This window comes from Lissotriton helveticus, chromosome 4_1 (genome assembly GCF_964261635.1).
Source record: "Lissotriton helveticus chromosome 4_1, aLisHel1.1, whole genome shotgun sequence".
Classification (NCBI taxonomy): domain Eukaryota; kingdom Metazoa; phylum Chordata; class Amphibia; order Caudata; family Salamandridae; genus Lissotriton; species Lissotriton helveticus.
In genome coordinates, this window is record NC_136063.1 from 1,214,092,585 (window position 1) to 1,214,111,022 (window position 18,438).

At 44.7% G+C, this 18,438-nt stretch overlaps 2 protein-coding genes across 3 annotated transcripts in view; one reads left to right on the forward strand and one right to left on the reverse strand.

Annotated features, from left to right (window-relative positions):
• The window catches only part of RETREG1 (reticulophagy regulator 1), a 729,848-nt gene that overhangs the window by 151,473 nt on the left and 559,937 nt on the right, over nucleotides 1–18,438 (reverse strand). The gene's annotated exons all lie outside the window — the stretch shown is intronic.
• Nucleotides 9,810–14,464, forward strand: LOC144827474 (uncharacterized). Its single transcript, XM_078685764.1, has 2 exons — nucleotides 9,810–10,379; nucleotides 11,248–14,464. Exon 2 carries the CDS (start codon nucleotides 11,259–11,261, stop codon nucleotides 12,777–12,779), a length of 1,521 nt encoding a protein of 506 aa, XP_078541890.1. The 5' UTR covers nucleotides 9,810–10,379; nucleotides 11,248–11,258; the 3' UTR covers nucleotides 12,780–14,464.

Below are 18,438 nucleotides of genomic sequence, written 5' to 3' on the forward strand. Positions count from 1 at the left end.
GCCATACACACACGGACACCACCACTGCCATGCACACACGGACACCACCACTGCCATACACACACGGACACCACCACTGCCATGCACACACGGACACCACCACTGCCATGCACACACAGACACCACCACTGCCATGCACACACAGACACCACCACTGCCATACACACACGGACACCACCACTGCCATGCACACACAGACACCACCACTCCCATGCACACACGGACACCTCCACTGCCATGCACACGCGGACACCATCACTGCCATACACACACGGATACCACCACTGGCATACACACACGGATACCACCACTGCAATGCACACACAGACACCACCACTGCCGTACACACACGGACACCACCACTGCCATGCACACACGGACACCACCACTGCCATGCACACACGGACACCACCACTGCCATGCACACACGGACACCACCACTGCCATGCACACACGGACACCACCACTGCCATGCACACACGGACACCACCACTGCCATGCACACACGGACACCACCACTGCCATGCACACACGGACACCACCACTGCCATGCACACAAGGACACCACCACTGCCATGCACACACGGACACCACCACTGCCATGCACACACAGACACCACCACTGCCATACACACACGGACACCACCACTGCCATGCACACACAGACACCACCACTCCCATGCACACACGGACACCACCACTGCCATGCACACACGGACACCATCACTGCAATACACACACGGATACCACCACTGGCATACACACACGGATACCACCACTGGCATTCACACACGGATACCACCACTGCCATGCACACACAGACACCACCACTGCCGTACACACACGGACACCACCACTGCCATACACACACGGACACCACCACTGCCATGCACACACGGACACCACCACTCCCATGCACAGACACGGACACCACCCGTGCTTAATTTGTAAAAAAAAAAGTGCCAGGGCTTTCATTTGTAAAAAATTAAGTGAAAGGGCACTCGTCAGGAGGCTACTGTATTTAGCCATACACATTACGCGACTTTGAGCTATTGGCATTGTAAATGACAATGACTTTTATTTATGTTTTTGTTTTTAAAACATAAATAAAAGACCTTGTCATTTACAATGTCAAGACCTTAAACTCGCGTTCATTTACAATGCTAATAGCTCTAACTTTTGCAATGCCGAGACCGTTGCATTGTAAATGCTTGTTTAACTAAGGGAACAATCACTTGTTTTGCTGCCAGAGAGCGTAACGTTTTTCTGGGGACATACCGTTGAAATTGTTGTTTCAAGTAGTCTGGACCATTTCCGTTTAATACCAAGAGAAATTCCCCTATGACCTTATACTTTCATATCCGACATAGTTCAAACTATATTTTACATTAAAAAGGTCCTTTTAATCACCACAGATAACATAGATTTATATCATTTTCATTGTTTTCTTTTATTTTTTTATATACAAACAGACTTGATTCTTTTTTCTTTTTTGTTGGATACTTTCATCATATCATTACATATTTTATAAACATTTAAAAATACAATACATTATTCATATGTCAAAAAAAACCAAACAATTCTTTGAAAAAAACCTGCTAACCACACATGCAGCAACTAACACTCCCTATTCATACATACTCGATAGCATCCTGCACTCAACATACAATACATCCATTCATTTCTGTGTTTGAGGTAGTCCAGATGATGTAGGTGACTAAATACGCCAGGTCAACGCGTTTCGGTGGGTTGAAACCACCTTCCTTTTTTGACATATGAATAATGTATTGTATTTTTAAATGTTTATAAAATATGTAATTATATGATGAAAGTATCCAACAAAAAACAAAAACAAAAAAAAAAAAAGAATCAAGTCTGTTTGTATATAAAAAAATAAAAGAAAACAATGAAAATGATATAAATCTATGTTATCTGTGGTGATTAAAAGGACCTTTTTAATGTAAAATATAGTTTGAACTATGTCGGATATGAAAGTATAAGGTCATAGGGGAATTTCTCTTGGTTTTGTTCACAGTGTCCTCTCTTTTCCCTAGCCAAAAGAAATCTATAGAGGGGGTCCCTATTTTTTGCTATTCCATTTCCGTTTAATGCCTTGCAGACTGTACAAAGGGCTTAAAATAGAGCCTGGTGTTTTACTGGGAGCCAGGGAAGCTGTCTTAGTTCCCTCTTGACTGAAACAAACCTGGGTGTGCCCGTCAATAGCCTGGCAGCTGCAAACTGCACTACTTGGAGTTTGTTCATAAGTCTCTTTTGGATATTCTGGTAGAGACTATTACAATAGTCCAGGCATGCCAAAATAAGTACTGTAACCACAGTCCTCAAGCTGTCACCAGAACGAAATTTTATTTTCCTCAGAATTCTGATGATAAAGAAACATGAGGAGACAACCCCACTAATCTGATCTCCAAAAGTGAGTTTTTTGTCCACAATCACCCCCAGGTTTTTCGCCTTCTCAGCTGGTTCAGGAAGTGTTCCCAGTTCTTTTGGCCACCAGTTATTCATGTTGTTACCGAAAATGATAACTCTGTTTTTCCAGAATATAGTCTCAGGCAGTTGGACGCCATCCAACCCGAGATGGCATTCATGCAGTCGTGGCATTTCCTTCCAGTTTCAGATTCCTAGCCACACTTAAGAGAGAGTACTATTTGCGTGTCATCCACATAAGCTGTCAGTTGGAACCCGAAAACCTTTATCAGGGCTCCCAGCGGCGACACGTATACATTAAAAAATGTATGGCTCAGGGAAGACACCTGAGAGACCCCACACGGCAGGGAGAAAGGCTTAGACCTAGCCTTATCCAGGTCTACTGATTGCGATCTGTCAGTCAGAAATGATTTAAGGAGGTTCCATACCATGAGTTGAACCCCATTTTCTGATAACCGGGCCATCAGAACCTTATGATGGACCGTATCGAAAGCCGCCGATTGATCCAGCATGATCAAGATCGCGGTGCCTCCTTGGTCCAAGGCCTCTCTAACCTCTTCTGTGGACTTGATCAGAGCCAACTCTGTGCTATGTTCAGATTTGAATCCAAATTGCGTTGGAACCAGAATGTTATTGGTCTGTAAAAAACAGCTGAGTTCCACATTCAGGGCTTTCACGATCATTTTTGCAGGTAATGGGAAGTGGGAAATAGGTCTGTAGTTGTTCGGGTATTTGGGGTCGAGGTTCTATTTTTTGAGCAAAGGCAGAATATATGCCATTTTCAATTTTTTGGGGAAATGGCCCAACTTATGGATATAGATATAAAAGGGAGTACGAGCTGCCGCAATGGTATCTGGGATCACATCAGCCGGGCATGGATCCAAAGGGGAGTCTGATTGATTCAACATCAAGAGTTTAATCAAGTCTTGTGTCTATAAAGGAGAAAAGCTGTCCAGTGTTGTTGCTACATTTGACACAATGGGTACCACCATGGCGGAGGCTTTATTATCAGTAGCCTGTGTGAGAGCAAAAGATGAAAAGATGGCTTCCACCTTTAAATGAAAAGCGGGAGCAAGATTTTCACACAGTTCAGTGCTAGTGTGAATTTTATGCGTTTCGGGGGCTGTAAGTTTAACAAGAGTTTGAAAAAGTTCTTTGGAAAAGGATTTTGTTAAGTTTATCTGCTCAGAAATTAATCTCTTTTTGGTATCCCGGAGTAGTCTCTTGTAAGACGTGAGACTTACTTTATAGGCCTCTTTATCAGTCTTGCGGTAGCCGCACCTCCAGAGTCGCTTTAGCCGTTTACAGGCCTGTTTCTGCGTTTTTAATTCTTTAGAGTACCAAGGGGCTGATGGATGGACCCGTTTAGGAGTCCACCGTTTTACTGGGGCAAGATTATTGCAAGCTTCCTCTACCCATTCTGTATAGGCAGGAGTTGCCTCATCAATTCCCTCGGGCAGGTTGCGGGCGGTTGCTTTGAGTAGGTTTTCTAGCTCTATACTATTAATATCTTTCCTGACCCTAATAGCTATCTTATCCCTGGGCTCTTGTTTGCCTTGGGGATATGTCGTCTGTGCCAATTCAAATAAAATTGTGGAGTCAACTGTCCACGGGAGCGGCAGCACCACTGTACAAGTCAAATTCGGATGATTGGAATAGATCCCATCAAGAGTGTGTCCTGCTACATTGGCAGGGCCTTCAACATGCTGCTTGAGATCACCCCCACACATCACTTGGCACAGCTTTGCCATATCAGGGTCTTTGTTATCCTCAAGATAAAAATTGAAATACCCCATTACGGTAAATGAATAAGCAGAGCCCATCCTCTAATAGCCTCTGAGGCCAGGGGGGCGATAAAGAAGGATTCCCTTGAAAGTGTCATGGCTAGAGGTGCGTACACTGAGTGACAGAGATTCACAAGCGATGTTAGAGGCTGTGAGTAAACAAGGTTCTAATGAATTATGAAAAATGACCGCCAGTCCTCCACCTCTCCTGATGGGTCTATCTTGAGAATAACAGAGAAAAAACGGGGGTATTGCTTTAACTAGATCAGGTCCTGAGGCTTTATCAGCCCAGGTCTCTGTTACGAATGCCAACTTAATTTTGTGTTCCTCAATCAGCAGTGCGCATTCCGTTTGACCAATGACCTAGCATTTATAAGTAAACATTTAAATGCTTCTCTGAAGATCTAAAAATAGCCAAATCCAAACTCCGCCGCACAGAACGTAAATGGCAGATTAACTACATAACCAACAGTAAGGAAGTATATTCGCTACATCTCAAAGAATGTAAAAAATTAACCAGGCAAGCCAAATCCACCTTTTCTAGCAAAATCGTAAATGCTGTTAACAAGTGAAAGGAAATCTTTCACATAGGTTCTGAACTGTCCAGCCCTGGCAGTGTGACCGCCCCTTGATGCAATTGATTTGAGAATTGTATTATTTTTTAAACAACGATTTTAACTTGTTAGTATTGCTGTAAACGCTGTAATTTCCTGCGCCCTTAGCCCCGTTCCACCGCGGCTTCGTGCCGTTTGTGTAGAGGGCAGGGTAAGCTCCATAGTGCCTCAGGGCCGGCTCCCCGATCAGAACGGAGGTAGTGTTCCAGCTGGGGGCGGGGTTTAGGCAATAAAATGACTACCCGGAAGCGCAGCGGTCGAGCGCAGCGGGAGCGCCGTCACCGCGCCGAAGCCGTGCCAAAGGGGTGCCAGTCTGCGCCAGTCCGCGCTGGGTCCGTGCTGTGTGCCAGATCCCCTGGCCGTTGTAGATTCCATCACACGCCGAAGGTAATTACTTACCCCAGAGCACAGCTTCTGAGTATAGGAAACACCTTACATGATAGGACCTGCACTCATTTTGATTTGAGCTCATTGTATAATCTACCTTCCAATGTGTGTCCGAACTGTGCATTCACGATTACGTTACCCTATTCTCAACAACCTCCCTCACGACCTTCTGGAAATAATGAACAATATATAAATTGCGTACTTATAAACGCACGCTCTGTTATAAAACATAGGGATGATGTGGCTGAACTTATAGTCAACCAAAACATAGATGTTATGTTTATAACCGAGACCTGGGCAGATCTAGCATCTGGCCCAGATTTCAATATCGCTACTCCTGATGGCTATCATGTGATAAGATTAGATAGATCCTCGGGTAAAAGGGGTGGGGGTCTAGCTATCATACACCGAGCCAAGCTAGCCATTAAAACGGAACCACTTGACTACGACTTTGCGGAAGCTCTCGCTTTCACTATCACTCTTTCTCCTATACAAACTTTTAAGGGAACTCTGCTGTATCGGCCACCTATCATACGAACGCCCTTTTTGAAATCCCTCAATCTCCTACTAGAACCAGTAGCTGCCAACCCGGACTACACAATTCTGGGAGATTTTAATTTTCATTTAGAAAACCTCACAGATAAAGATTCGCACACTCTGATCTCGGACTTCTCGGCCGCTGGCTTAGAACAGCAGGTCACTTTAGCCACCCACCAAGCAGGTCACACTCTGGATGGCTTATTCACTAACAATTCCCATATTACTCACCCTACAGTGTTTCCATTGATATGGACGGATCATTCAGCAGTTAAATTTACAATTTTAGTCAGGAACCATAAAAACTCTTCTACCAGCATACGCCCTCAGATTAAATGTCGCAATTGGAAAAATATTGACTCCATTGACTTACATAACATTCTAGAATCCATGATACCAGAAGACATATCGGATCCACATGATGCATCCAATAACTACGAACATTGGCTGCACAAGGCATTTGACCACTTAGCACCCAACGAAAAAATGAAGCCAAATCGCATCAAACCATCTGCGGCTTGGTTTTCGGAACCATTAAGGCTAGAAAGACAACGCTGTAGAAATTTGGGGAGGCGTTGGCGTAGGAACTACGACAACAATGACAGAGAAACATACAAAAAAGCGTTGTTGAGCTATAGAAAGCTCATTATTGCACAAAAAAAGGACTTTTATAGCACACAAATAGAATCAGCTCATAACTCGAGCAAACAGCTATATCAGGTGGTTAAAAAGCTAGCTAATCCACCAGCCCCTCCCACCATAGAACCGTCCCAAACATTCTGCAATAAAGTAGCGGACTTCTTTCAGGCTAAGGTTAAGGACATTTTTGACAATTTCACAAAAACCACAACCACTGACTCTGCCAATTTGGAGATCCCTTTCATGTCACCAAAACCAATCTTTGAGGTATTCTTTCCACTATCCCTATCGTCTATGGAAGAGCTTATGAACATTGTTAAATCAGGATCACCAATGGATCCATGTCCTCCACTTATCCTTAAACCAGTATCCAACTTAATAGCCCCGGTGCTTACTAACATCTGTAACACCATGTTTCAGACATGAGACTACCCCCCAACCTGGAAAAAGGCAATTGTAAAACCTCTTTTAAAAAAACCAACCTTAAATCCTTTAGAGCTCAAAAGTTATCGCCCTATTGCCTCACTCCCTTATCCTTCAAAAACATTTGAAAAGGCAATGAACCAACAGCTGTCGAATTATATTGACCAGAACGATCTGCTTGACGACACCCAGTTTGGGTTCAGAAAGGGCCATGGGACCGAAACTGCTCTGATAAAGGCAGCAGAGGAGGTCAGGATGATCATGGACCAGGGTGGTGCAGCGATCCTAATACTCTTGGATCTGTCTGCAGCCTTCGACACGGTCGATCATACCATCTTGATCGACCGTGTCGCTGCCATTGGCATTCAGGGCAAAGCCAGAGCAATCCTAGCATCCTTCCTGGCCAAGAGAGTGCAGTCCGTGAAGATGGGGTGTTACTGCTCTCCTGACTTCACTTTGCCTTGTGGAGTTCCCCAGGGCTCCTCGCTAAGTCCGACACTTTTTAACATCTACGTGTCGGACTTGGCGAGGGTGATTAAGTCATTTGGTATAGGTTTAACATCATATGCCGATGACACCCAATTGGTCCTGGCGATCCACAAAAATGGAGAAGCAGTAGCAGCTAATTTCCAGGAGGGCATGAGAGCCATCAGTATCTGGATGAATCAGAATTGTTTAAAGCTAAATTCTGACAAGACGGAGGTCATGTTATTTGGTGAGCTGACCCCGTCTTGGTCCCCAGTCTGGTGGCCTTTAGAGATGGGAACTCCTCCACAACCAGTATCTAAAGTTAGAAACTTGGGCGTTCTCTTCGACAACAAGCTAGCCTTTGTCAGCCATGCTAACGCAGTGGTCTCAGCCTCCTTCTTTACTCTAAGAATGGTAAAGAAATTGCTTCCATTTCTTCCCCCGAATGTAGGTAAGACACTAATGTCCACTCTAGTACTAACTAAAGTGGACTACTGCAATGGCCTACTGCTTAATGCGCAGGAGCAAGTTCTGAACAAATTACAGCTTGTTCAAAATACTGCTGCAAGGATTCTGACTGGCATTCCCAAATACTCATCCATTTCCCCCATCATTCGCGAGCTGCATTGGCTACCGATTAGAAGCCGTACAAAGTTTAAGGCCTTGTGTATTATTTACAAGGCTCTGAACAATAATGGACCAGAATTCTTTAAAAAAGCAATTAATGTTTACAAACCTAGTCGAACACCACGTTCATCTTCAACCCAACAGCTCCAAATTCCACGTACAAAAAAGGCAACGTGGGGAGACAAACGTTTTGTGGTGGCTGCCTCAAAACTGTGGAATCAGCTCCCTTCCCATATCAAACTAAGCCCCTCACTATTAACATTCCGTAAACATCTTAAGACCTGGCTTTTCAATCAGTAATTTGTCAATGGAAATCCTCTGCAATCTCTGACCTCTAGCGCCGAGACACCGGAAGGTATTTGTGCGCTTTAGAAATTTTATAAATAAATAAATAAATAGCCATTCAGAATCTATTTGATACCTTTAACTCCTTCTTCATCAATGAAGATTAAGACAATAAAAGATAGTATACCTGTCAGCTCACCCTCCAAGGGGACACCTGTGGAAAAGTAAATTTTGCCATGTTCTGTGTCCCTACGTGTCATCCATCATATGTTATATGTGCATGATTAATATGCATATGTTATTCCCCATGTTTGATTACAGACGCAATTATAGTTGTGTCCACTTCTAGTATGTCAGTTTCCAGTTCTCGTGAATACTACGAATATCAGGCCTATGTAAAGTTACGTTGCCACGTTTCTCAGTGTGCACGTTATTCTATTATAAAGTCCCCGTTTCTAGGCCTCAGAAGGGCCTGGACACCAGATTCAGCTCCTGTCTCCTGTCTCCTGAAGCCCTCGCTGAGGAGCGATACAGCCCCCACCTGTATCCTCGACCCTTCACTTACTTCCTGCCTCGCAGTGCCCGGTTCAGCCTGGCTCTGCCTCTGAGTCTGCCAAGAGTATGTTATGATTCCAGATTATCAGTTCAGTCCTCCTTCTCTGCATTCCTAAAGCTACTGAATCGCATCGATAGTTTCCGTCATTGTCTAGCCTCTACGTCTCCATGTAAGAGAAATACTGCATTTAATGGTCATTTAATATTCTTCATCACGCACTACATGTAGAATAATGCATGGTCCAGTCTTAGTGTCTGTTAGCCTTTCCCCTCCTGACTTCTAGTTTATATCAACATGTTCTCTAAACATCAGATACTAGATACAGCTTAGGTACATGTCGCCCTGACTCTCCAGACTTCAGTCTCTGCTCCTAGCACAGAGTTCATAGCCCCCAGCTTCTCCTAGTAACACGTCATTGCCAGTTTGCGCGCACCATCAGGTTAGAGGTCCCGGCTCCTTAGGTAGCCCCCTCCATGGTTTCCGCCCCATTCATGACATATTCTGTTACGTTTGCATCACATGTCTATGTATACGCCCTGTTACACCCACTTTCACCCTTATCTTTCGCGACTGCTACGCATCACGCCTATTGCTCCACCCACTGCTACGCCTATTGCAATGTAATGCTATGTGTTTGCGTTATGTATATATGATCGTGCACTGTTATTAAAGGGTCACCTCCTTGTCCCGATTCTGCCCCCGGCAGCGCTGCCATCCTATTCCTGTGCAGGTGGTCCTGTTCCTGTCCTTTATGCTGTAATAAACCTGCAAACTCCTACTACCTCGAATCTTGACTCTTATTTATTGAGCTATCTGTTATTCATTTATGCATTCAAAAATAGGGTATTATTTGTTTATTTACCACATAATGGCGCCCGAACAGGGACTTGCCCTTTCCCCACGCGTCGGTGAAGCCACGCCGACCCCCTGACCCTCTGCAGTCGTGACGGAACTCTTCTGCGCACCGGCAGATATTTCTGCTTCAAGTATCCCTCAGGCCCACGGAGGAGACGGAGGAGGCGGTCCAGCATCCAGACGAGACGGTGGAGGAACGCGGCGAGTCCCGACCAGAGCCCAAGCCGAGAGTCCAAGGTCCGAGGTATCCGGAGGTCCACCCGTAACTGAAGTCCGAAGTTCGTCGTCCGTCGTCGTAGCAGTCCAGTCCGATCCGAGGCCTTCCGTTCTTGCTGCCCGGTGAGTACCGTCGCTGGGGTAGTATCTAGACAGGGTCAATCTAAATTGACTCTGGTCCGTGGGTTGGTGGTACACAGACCCACAAACGAAGTGTTCACCTAGGTGGATACGGGTCTTGATGCGTCCCTTTATGGGACCGGTATGTTCCGTACTGTTTCAGCAGTGCATCCAGTAACTCTAGTCTGTTCCGTTCTCGAGAAATTCTTGTGTTTCTGTTCTCAGTATTCCAGGTAATATTCTGTCCGAACTGTTATGTTATGATGTTGTTCAATGTATTTCCAATGTCGTGGTATGCCTGAATTGTTCTCCCAATTGTTATTGTTCCTCGTCTATTGTATTGTGTTCCGATTCAAGTTTACAATGTCTCTCTTTTCGAGATTACGTCAGTTAAAAACTAGAAAGGGCTTGTTAGAAGAAGCAGTTCCAGTTCCGCCTAGGGACAGTCCAGGTCATTTTATGTATCAGAAGCATGGCATAAGTGCCATATTATATCTAGATTTATGGGTAGATTATACCAAACAGTTAGAAGAAAAGTATAGATGGCCCGTATCGGGTACATGGGATGCCGAGTGCATCATGAGAGTAGAAGAAGCATTATGGAAAAAGAAAGCCAGACAGTCACAGAAAGATGCCATCGAGTTATGGCGCAAAGAAGCTCATAAAAGAACCGAAAAAGAAATCAGAAAGTCAGAATTAAGTAGAGAATCCTCAGAACGAGCACAAGAAAAAGAATTAATCGAGATAGGTGAACGAATTAGAACTGAACAATCAGAGAGACAGAGGAATGCCCTTATTAAGGGTATGTATCCTCTCCTTGCCGAGGGCTTGCCAAAAGCGACCCCGGAGGCATCCAGTAATTTCCCGCCACCATTAGTTCCGACTAAGCTACGTCACAAACCGACCGCAGCTGATATTTTCATCTCGTCCTATTTGGACGTCCCAGAATATGCAAATCCTGTTCGCGCTCCGCCAGTCCCTGTAAATCAGGCACTTCCCGTTCCTCCAGACACCGGGGTACCCCTTGCAGTACCTGTTAGGGTCCCCCCGGTCCAGCCCGCCATACCAGTTCAGCCCGCATTTCAATTTCCTGCCACACTAGTACGAAGAGGATCAGTAGACGACTCTAGTTTAGGGGCCGCAGGAGGAGGTACTCCTCAAACCCCGCCGCCACATAAGCGTTTAACGTCAGCCGAATTACATGCACAAGCGTCACAGCGTACGCCCAGACATCAGTCTGTAGCAGAAATAAGAAAAGCCCTTAATGAATGCGGCTATGATCCAGTCCCAGGAGAGGATAATATGGTTTTATATTCATTACGTGTAAGAAGGGTGGCCGAGTATCTAGTCACCCTACCGAATATGAAAGAAGATCTAGACAGAATATATCGTTTCATCCGTACAGGGGATGATCCAGAAAGCATTGGCGAAGTCATGTCTCAAAGAAAAGCTGAAGTCCAGCTCATGCTATTAAAGTTTCTGATTAATTGTCTAATACGAGAACAAGATTATCCGACCAAAGATCAAGCCGAAATGAGAACCCTGACAAAGTGGAGTGATAATATAGCCGAGGGTAAGCACAGAACCATCAGTGCTATGGAAAGTATGTACAAGAAAATTCGTAAAGAAATAATAAGAATACACGAACAACGTAAAGCAGCACAAGTAAGCGAGAAAGAAAGTAACTCTGATACTGAAGAGGTTGAGGACGAGAATCCTGCCAGAATAGCGTATGTAGGAAAATCTAGATTTCCAGATCGCCATTTACGCCTAGAACACAAGTCTACTTTCCATCATCCAGCACCAGAACAAGGTTCTCTAGAACAAGTATTCCAAGCTACCGATCACATTCTGAAATCACGAATCGGTTACAGTGAGTTGAGTACCATGCATGAACAAGAACTAGTCCGATCAGCAGTCCGATGGATTACTGATTCTACCACTTTTCCAGACGAAATAGTGGCACAAATGTTTCTGAAAATGCCCCCAGCCGAGCAACGACTGGCGGGTATGTATATGATCCAGCACCTCATTACATTGTATGAGGGTCAGCACTCTGATCCAGGCCCGTTACATGATATCCTGAACGAGTTACTCCAGTATAGATGGAAAGGTTTAGGTACCGATTTAATTAGTGTCATTCTAGAACAGCGTCACAAATATAGAACGTTTTTGAATCCGCATTTTGTTCATGTCTCACCCCCAGAAAGTAAACCATTTTACATGGAGAGACAGAATCCGTTACGAGAAGTCCACCCAGTTAGAGGAACGGGTGGCGAACTAGAACGAGTGTTTGTTTACACTCCGATTACAAAGATGGAACTCCTAGAGATGAAGAAATTAATCCCCTGTCATGATAAAGATCCAGCAGGGTTCCATCGAGAATTAAAAGACATGCTCCGTATGGGAGAATACACGTATCCAGATATAATTAAAATGTTAAAGGTTCTGCTGCCTGCAGGGGTGTATGAAAAGCTCAAGGAAAAAGAATGGGAGGTGGGAGAGAAAAAGATCGATTGGGCAGTTCTAGAAGCCGAAGACAAGGCACGAGTACCAGGTACCGGTCTTGGAGCGAAATGTAAAGAATTACCAGAATTATTAATACAAGTTCTACCCAGATTATTGACAACTAGAAAAGAAGACTGGGATGCAATCTCAGCCTGTAAACAGAAACAAGATGAAGACATTAGTGATTTTTATTCTAGATTTGAGAAATGTTTTAGCATCAACAGTGGTCTCAAGACAAGTAGTGAGTCATACCCTCATCTTTTTGTTACTAAATTAGTCGAGAATTCAAGTACACGATTAAAAATCGAGTTCTGAAAGTCGAAAGTACCTGGCAAGCTAATACCCCGTCCCAGATGTTACAGATGCTCCAATACCACCAGAATAGAATCAGAGAAGAGCAAGAACACGAGAGAAAACGTATGAAAGACACGAAAATGAAAGTACTAGTTGCACAATCTGTTCCTCAAGACAGTCAGAAGAGGGGTCCGAATCAAGCCAGTCATCCTGCAGCTCCCGTTAAAGGGAACTGCAATTATTGTAAACAGCCAGGTCATTTTATAAACGAGTGTGCAGTTCTGAAACATAACATAGCTACCGGTAAGACTAAAGAAAGACCACGTCCGCCTAGACAAGAACAAGTTTCACAGACTCCTCAGCCACAGAATACACAACAGACAGTTACAGCTCCGCAGCCTATCGCTGCAACACAGCACGTTACACAGCAGATGTACCAGTATGCACAGTCTGAGTATCCAGAGTACCAACAGTACTCATGAAACAGCCTAGAGAGGGAGGTAGGCTTGCCTCTCATCGAGATACCTGTAGATCAAGAAGGTCCCTATGTTCACAGTCAAGTATTAGGGAAAGACAGAAAGTTTTTGATCGATACAGGGGCAAGTAGGACCACAATTAGCCACGCCGAAGTTCCAGGGGCTCCGCTCTCAGGCTCAAGAAATGTTTCCCTTGGATTTTCAGGAAAACCTATCGTAAATGAGATATCAAAGCCAGTTACTCTAGAAATAGGTCCATTGTCCCGTACTACTGACCTGTTACTTACTAAGTCATGTCCAGAAAATCTATTAGGCATTAAAACACTGAAAGAATTAGGTGCAGTTATATGCTGTTCCCCAGAGGGAATACGTCTGTTCCTACGTGACTTCAAGGGTCACTATGTATTACGAGATTTTGATCCCAGATTGTCTAATGTTCCGCAGCATTTATGGGCGCAAGGTCCAACTGATGTAGGTTACATGCAAATCACACCCCATCGTGTGACTCTCAAGTCAGGTGTAGTGTTACCACGAATCAGACAGTACAGATTGCCACCTGAGGCTGTAGCAGCCTTATCCAAAATTATTGACGAGCTCATCGCTCAAGGAGTAGTTGTAGAAACTGACTCCAATGTATGCAATTCTCCGATCATTCCAGTCATGAAACGTACTGATCCGAATGCACCTCCAGTATATCGATTAGTGATTGACCTACGAGAACTTAATAAATGTATTATTCCCCAGTATCCAGTTGTCCCAGATATCTCTTCCCTGTTGACAGCCATTGATTCCGAAGCCTCATTTTTCACTGTAATCGACCTCAAGAACGCGTTTTTCAGTGTCCCCATTCATCCAGACAGCCAGTTTCTTTTCGGATTCTGTTTAAACGGAAGAAGCTATATGTTCACACGAGCTCCTCAAGGTTTCACAGAAAGTCCTAGTATTTACAGTCAAGCACTCAAGAGACAACTAGACAACATTCACATGCCAACTGACACTGCCCTGCTCCAGTATGTCGATGATCTACTGATCACAGCCCGTTCTGAATGTGCTTGCGAGCGAGCATCCCTTACAGTCTTGTATTTCCTAGCCGAGATGGGGCACAAGGTGTCCCCTTCTAAGCTTCAATTCTGTGTCCAGCAAGTGGTCTACTTAGGACACTTACTGTCCAAGAGGGGTAGGCAGTTGACACCAGACCGTATCCAGTTGATAGCGAGTCTTCCTCAGCCCAAGACCCAGAAGGAGGTACGTGCTTTTATCGGCCTTACTTCTTATTGCAGACAATGGATTCCTCAGTATGCATTTCTAGCCAAGCCACTGATACAGTTAACGACACAGGAGACAGCCGTATCGACTGTCCTCCCTTGGTCATCTGAACATACACTCAGTTTCAATGAGTTAAAGAAAGCTTTATGTCAAGCTCCAGTTCTAGCTACACCGAACTACAGTAAGCCTTTTACACTTTTCGTCACAGAACGTGAAGGTACAGCATTATCTGTTCTCACACAAGATCAAGCAGGACAATACAAGCCTTGTGCTTATTTTTCGAGCACATTAGATCCTGTAGCCCAGGCTCTGCCTGCGTGCCTCAAGTCAGTTGCAGCCACAGCACTAGCTATCAGACAAAGTGATTCCATAGTCTTAGGACACTCCCTGACAGTACAAGTTCCACACTCCGTGGAAGTTCTTTTAAACCGAACACAGACACAGCACTTGACAATTGCACGTTTAACAGGTTATGAATTGACACTGTTCCAGCCACACATAGAAATCAGACGCTGCAACGTTTTAAATCCTGCTACATTGTTACCATCAGTTACTTCGAATTCTGCCACACATGACTGTGTGGAAGTAGTCAACATTACGACAAAGCCAAGACAAGATCTGACAGATATTCCATTACCAGATCCTGACCTGACACTTTATGTGGATGGTTCATGTATGAGAACAAGTACAGGAGAACTAGTCGCCGCGTATGCAGTGACTACTGATACTGAAGTTATTGAGACACACCGTATTGACACCCTGTCCGCTCAAGCAGCAGAGCTAGTTGCTCTGACACAAGCCTGCATACACGCCAAGAACTTGAAAGTTAATGTTTACACAGATTCACGTTACGCATTTGGAGTCGTACACGACTTCGGAGTGCTCTGGCAAGAGAGAGGTTTCATGACTTCTCATGGAACCAAGATTCAGCATGGTCTCCTTATTCAAGCTCTGTTAGATGCAATACATTTACCGACATCCATTGCTATCATGAAGTGCAAAGCACACACGAAAGTTACTGACATTATTTCCCAGGGTAACGATCTAGCAGATCGCACAGCCAAGCTTACAGCACAGACTCCAGACATTCCAGTTAACATGACACACACTCCAGATCCGACTACATGTATGACAGTTAAGGACCCTACTCAAGATGTCATAGATATCCAGTTACATGCTACTCCCGAAGAAATCAAGAAATGGTCCGAACAAGGAGGGGTCCAGACAGATCAAGGATGGTTAACGAAGGGTAGAGCCACATGGTTTCTCCCCGACTGTATGGTTCAAGTCATTATCAATACCGCACATAGTCCAGCACATTTAGGAGAAAAAGCTATGCTAGACAGTATCCAGAACATTTGGTTCAACAAGCATTTACGAGCTGCAGCCAAGCAGAAAGTCCGTACCTGTATGATATGTTGTCAGTTTAATCCAGGTAAAAGTGTCCCGGTGGAACAAGGTGGATTCCAACCTCCTGACCACCCTTTTGAAGTCCTCCAGATGGATTATATTCAGATGGAGCGATGTCGAGGTTTCAAGTATGTCCTTGTAGTTGTATGCGCTTTGTCCAGGTGGACAGAAGCATATCCAGTTCCAGATTACACAGCCGCGACCACTGCAGAGCAGTTGGTTCGTGAGTTCTTCCCCCGTTATGGACTCCCTAGAGTCGTATATTCTGACAACGGCCAGCCATTCTCATCTGAGATGATGAAGCATGTTTCCCTATTGTTAGGGTACCAGTGGAAGTTTCATTGTGTACGCCATCCTGAAGCAGCAGGTCTCGTAGAGAGACATAACCAGATCCTGAAAATTCGCATCGCCAAAGTATGTAAAGAGAAAGGTGTGGACTGGCTAGTAGCTCTGCCAGTCGCTTGGTTCTATATGCGCATGGTCGCACATTCCAGATCAGGTCTGTCCCCGTATGAGGTCGTATTCGGCCGCCCCCCTAACATGTGGGGTACTCCTAGACCCCGAAGTATTACCGATGTTTCAAGTAATATGCTGACAGATTACCTAGCTTCCTTGATGTCTGCCCTCAACTCTTGTCGTTCACAGGTTGCCGCCGCATTTCCAGACAATACCGAGGTGGCACCGCATGAAATCGTTCCAGGATCCATGGTTCTTGTCCGGAATTTCGACCGCTCAAGTCCGCTAGAGCCACGCTGGAAGGAGCCCCGACAGGTCCTCCTCGCCACCCGTACAGCCGTGAAGTTGGAGGGTCGCAAAGGCTGGGTGCACCTTTCGCACGTAAAGAAATTTTATGGACTGAAACCCGTCTCAAAGAACATTTCCCAGGATTTGAAGGATTGCCAAAGTACTATTCTCAAGGACTGTCCCGCAAAGAACAATGATACTGCACCCTCCCCGTTAGAGAAAACTCCGCAACAGGAGTACAAGTTGAAACTCCGGTCTAGTAAAATAAGTCAGCCAGTTTGATTGTCTAAGTCCTCCCCTAGGTGAAACGGTTAGACTGTTTCTGAAATGTATAAAATAGACCCCCATAGTGAGAGAGTTAGTCAAAACTCAATCCGATGCATCGTTTTTCTAAGTTTCATATTGTTTCTCAGCATTATGACTTCCTGCACCGGTTATGCATTTTACCTGTATCTTCCAGTTTCTCATGTAAATACGTCTTCTAATGTTACAGTAGAGCACACGTTTAGTGATCTGCCTCCTCATGAACTCTCTTACCGCCTCGCTATGCGAAATAATTCTTTCATCCGCATGTTACATCACTCACATCAGACCAGCAATGCCACTAATTGTTGGGTGTGTGGTCGACTCCCCCCTTTCCAGACACCGAAGGGAGTTCTGCCACTCTTTCCTTATCCGTTTTCACATAATGGTTCGTGTGGAGCATGGTCCACGTTAACGTCATCCTCAACAGATATGTTTTTTCTTAACAGTACGTGTTTTCCAGACAAGCCAGGTCTCCCCCACAGAACCGGGTTAGATCTAGAAAATGAAGTGTACAATTTAGGTAACTATTCTTCGAATTTCATGGTCCTGAATGTTCAGTCTGATTCCACTCCAGACTTACCTGCTATTTCAGTACTACCAGTTAAAGGCGAATTATGTGTCCGAAATAATGGTTCCGTACATGTAGGACATAGTGATTGTACTACTATTGTCAAGTATAGTGACAGTGGGAAATCTATTTTCAAAGCTTCACGTCATTCTTATTTTATTTGTGGTCAAACTGCATATGTTCGTCTGCCCCTCGATTGGGAGGGAACCTGTTACATTGCCTTCCTACTGCCACCAGTTTTCCTAGCCCCATCTGATTATCATAGAAATACACATCTAGTACACATTAGACATAGAAGGGAGTCCCCCATTGTCGATTATACTGAAACTGCTCTAGAACAGTATACAGATTTCAACAGAGGTTTCTTTTTCTTTATAGGACCTATCCAGAATAGTAAGCTGATCCGTAGGTTAACCAGAACCCTCGAAGCTGTAGTAAATGAGACTGCCTCTGCTCTAGGTAACTTAACCGAAGAGCAATCTGCTATGAGATTTGTCGTTTTACAGAATCGTCTCGTCCTTGACGTCATACTGGCCGATAGGGGCGGGGCCTGTAGAGTCATCGGATCTAGTTGCTGCATTTTGATTCCAAATAACGCGCCGTCTGTTTATTCAGCTATAACCAGACTCCATAAAATTGCCCATCTGTTACATCAAAATCCAGGCACCTGGACATGGTCCGGTTGGTTCTGGAATATAATTTCCGCCTGGGGATGGAAAGTATTGTCCTTTCTAGGTATTGCAGTAGCGATCATATTCAGCTGCTGCCTCTGTATACAATGTGGCCCTGCGATTTGCGGCATTTGTGCTACCTCTTGTATTCCTAGTCCCAAGCCCCGTTCTAAATCCCGTTCCAAGACAATTCGAGACGAGCAAATGATACTGTATGAAATGATAGATGGTATCATGAA